The 3,003-nt window shown below is 39.5% G+C and overlaps 1 protein-coding gene across 1 annotated transcript; it reads left to right on the forward strand.

Annotated features, from left to right (window-relative positions):
• Positions 1-1,779: 1,779 nt before the first annotated feature.
• Positions 1,780-2,706, forward strand: LOC145517731 (olfactory receptor 2M2-like). Its single transcript, XM_081520845.1, has one exon. The coding sequence runs from the start codon at positions 1,780-1,782 to the stop codon at positions 2,704-2,706; it is 927 nt and encodes a 308-aa protein (XP_081376971.1).
• Positions 2,707-3,003: the final 297 nt, after the last annotated feature.

The following is a 3,003-nucleotide window of genomic DNA, read 5'->3' on the forward strand; positions in this document are numbered from 1 at the left end:
GGAAATGATGGTGAAGTAACACAACGAGAGATATTAGATGCTCATATTTCTTATGAATCCAATAAAAAGAGAAATAGAATTTTAATATTTTACAACTTAAAGAGATAATACAAGAAAAGCAGTCTCTGAATGAAAGAATTGCACAGGCCTTTCACCAATGAAGGGATGAGAGCAAAGGCAGGCCAGTTCTGGCTGGGTTTGAAATATCTAAAACATTGAGTGTCCTAAGAGAAAAAGGGATACACAACGTCGAATAAAGAACTGCTAGGTCCTTGTGTTGGACTTAAGCTTCAGTTAAATCCTCTTCTGGGTAAGGATGAAAATACATAAAAGAGGTATGAGAATGAGGAGGTTTAAAAATGTGTTACCTCTTTGCCTGAAAAATTTCTTGGGATGGAGATGAACTAGAGAAGCCAGAGACATTTAGACCAGGACCACTGAAAATTGGCTTCAACAGCATTTGGGAATAAAAGCATGAAATCTGTCCAATCTTTAAACACAGATGGGTTGAGGCAGCAGTGGGCAGCATGAGAGAAGGCCTTTCCTTTAATGACAAAATAATTACATCATGAGGTTGGCGTGGAAGGATTCGTCTTCCTTGATGTTTCAACAACATAAAAAGCTGTCTCTGTTTACTTTGCTTTTGTCTAATCTTTTGTAAAACAATTCCTCTTTTCCCTAAACACAACAAACTGGTCTTGGCTCACTGTCACACTGATAGACATATAAGACATTTGTTTCTTTTGCCCCATTAGATACTGATTTAAGAATTCGGCAGACTAACAGGTTATCTAATTTTTGAACCTTCTTATATACCTTCTTAAATTTTCTTCATTTTGGTGAATGTGAAAACTAGTCTTAAGATACTACCTGTCTCAAACTGAGACATAAATGCTTGTTTTACCTCTGCCTTCCACCCATCTTACTTTCTTCATAAATGATGATTTTGATTTTTCATTTCCTCATCTGCAACTAAGTTGCCTATTCATAATGCATAGATTCCTTGAAATTATTTACCAATTATTCTGCACTGGAGGGTCATCTTTTGTATAATTGTATAACTAGTAGTCCTATTTGTGCTCTAAGTTTGGTGCACAAATAAAATTACATAAATGCAAATGTAATATGTCTACAACTAATAACAGGTTATTAGTTGTAGTTATCTTACTTTACTATATAAGCAATGGCATTAAAAATGCTCTCTTCCTGGGACTTCCCTGAAGGTCAATGGTTAAGAATCCGCATTCCCATTGCAGGAGACATGGGTTCTATCCCTGATCCGGGAAGATTCCACATACCACAGGGCAACAAAGACCATGAGCCACAACTACTGAGCCCATGCACTGCAACTACTAAAGCCTATGCACCCTAGAACCCCTGCTCTATGACAGGAGAAACCACTGCAATGAGGCCATTCACTGCAACGAAGTGTACCTCTGGCTCGCCACAATTAGAGCAAGCCTTGGTGCAGCAACAAAGACCCAAGGCAGCCATAAATCATTAATAATTTAAAAATATATATATTTTTAAAAAGCTATTTATACTATGTAAAGGAAAAATGAGAACATACAGAAATAACCTGTCAGAGCAGGTTGGTGGAGGTTGAGTGTGGTTAACTCCACCTGACCGCAAAGCCTCTGCTCATTCTTTCCCAGTCCTGACATATCATGTATGTTGGTTTACTAGAGTACCACACACAGAGTGGACAGTGTGTGAATAATTATTCAGATATTTAATGTTTATAACTTCTTGTGGTTCTAGATACAGAAAATATTCATCATGGAATGGGACAATCAGACATTTAACCCTGACTTCATCTTGATGGGAATTTTTAGTTACACGCCCACTCACATCTTTCTCTTCTCTCTGGTCCTGGGCCTCTTCACAGTGGCGCTCTTGGCAAACACTCTCATGGTTCTCCTCATCTACCTGGACGCGCGGCTCCACACCCCCATGTACTTCCTCCTCAGCCAGCTCTCCCTCATGGACCTCATGCTCATCTGCACCACTGTGCCCAAGATGGCCCACAGCTACCTGTCTGGCAGGAAGTCCATTTCTGTAGCAGGATGTGAAGCCCAAATATTCCTCTACGTGTCTCTCCTTGGCGCTGAGTGCTTCTTGCTGGCTGTCATGGCCTATGACCGCTATGTTGCCATTTGCTACCCTCTTCAGTATCCCAGTCTCATGAACTGGAAACTTTGTGGACTCATGGCTGCCTCTACATGGTTCCTTGGTGCCTTTGATGGGATTGTTGATGTAGCTGCTACTTTGTCTTTCTCCTATTGTAGATCCCGAGAAATAGCTCAGTTCTTCTGTGATGTCCCAGCACTCCTACATCTCTCATGCACGGATACTTCCACATTCGAAACACTTATTTTCATCTGTTGTGTAGTAATGCTGCTCCTCCCTTTGTCACTCATCATCATCTCCTACACACGTGTAATTATAACCGTCCTTCACATGAGTTCTGGGGAGGGTCGGCACAAGGCTTTCACCACCTGTACTTCACATCTTATTGTTGTGGGGATGTATTATGGAGCAGCTATGTTCATATATATGAGACCCACTTCTAATAGATCCCCAACTCAGGATAAGATGGTGTCAGCCTTCTACACCATTCTCACTCCCACTCTGAATCCCCTTATATACAGCCTCCGGAACAAAGATGTGGCCAAAGCATTCAGTAAGATACTAGGGAAGAGGTAATCTAGAGAATAAAATGGATTAGTGGTTTATGGAAATTTTTTTTTGTCTTAACTCTTCTCTCTTTAAATTCATTTATTAAAAAAAAAAACAATTCAGCAAAAAGTGTATAAACTATTTTCCTAAATTAGGCATCAGACTTAATAGACTCTGGGTATACATTCAGTTAATTGATATATTTTTGCATTCATTGTATATTCATTTTGGTTTTAAGCGTACTCCATGAAATACTTGAGAAGTGAGTAATTAAGTTAATAAAGTTTCACTCCCCTTTCTAGAGCTGAATAATAAACAAAATTG

Source organism: Giraffa tippelskirchi, chromosome 8 (assembly GCF_054371585.1).
Source record: "Giraffa tippelskirchi isolate mGirTip1 chromosome 8, T2T-mGirTip1v1.2.pri, whole genome shotgun sequence".
Taxonomy (NCBI): domain Eukaryota; kingdom Metazoa; phylum Chordata; class Mammalia; order Artiodactyla; family Giraffidae; genus Giraffa; species Giraffa tippelskirchi.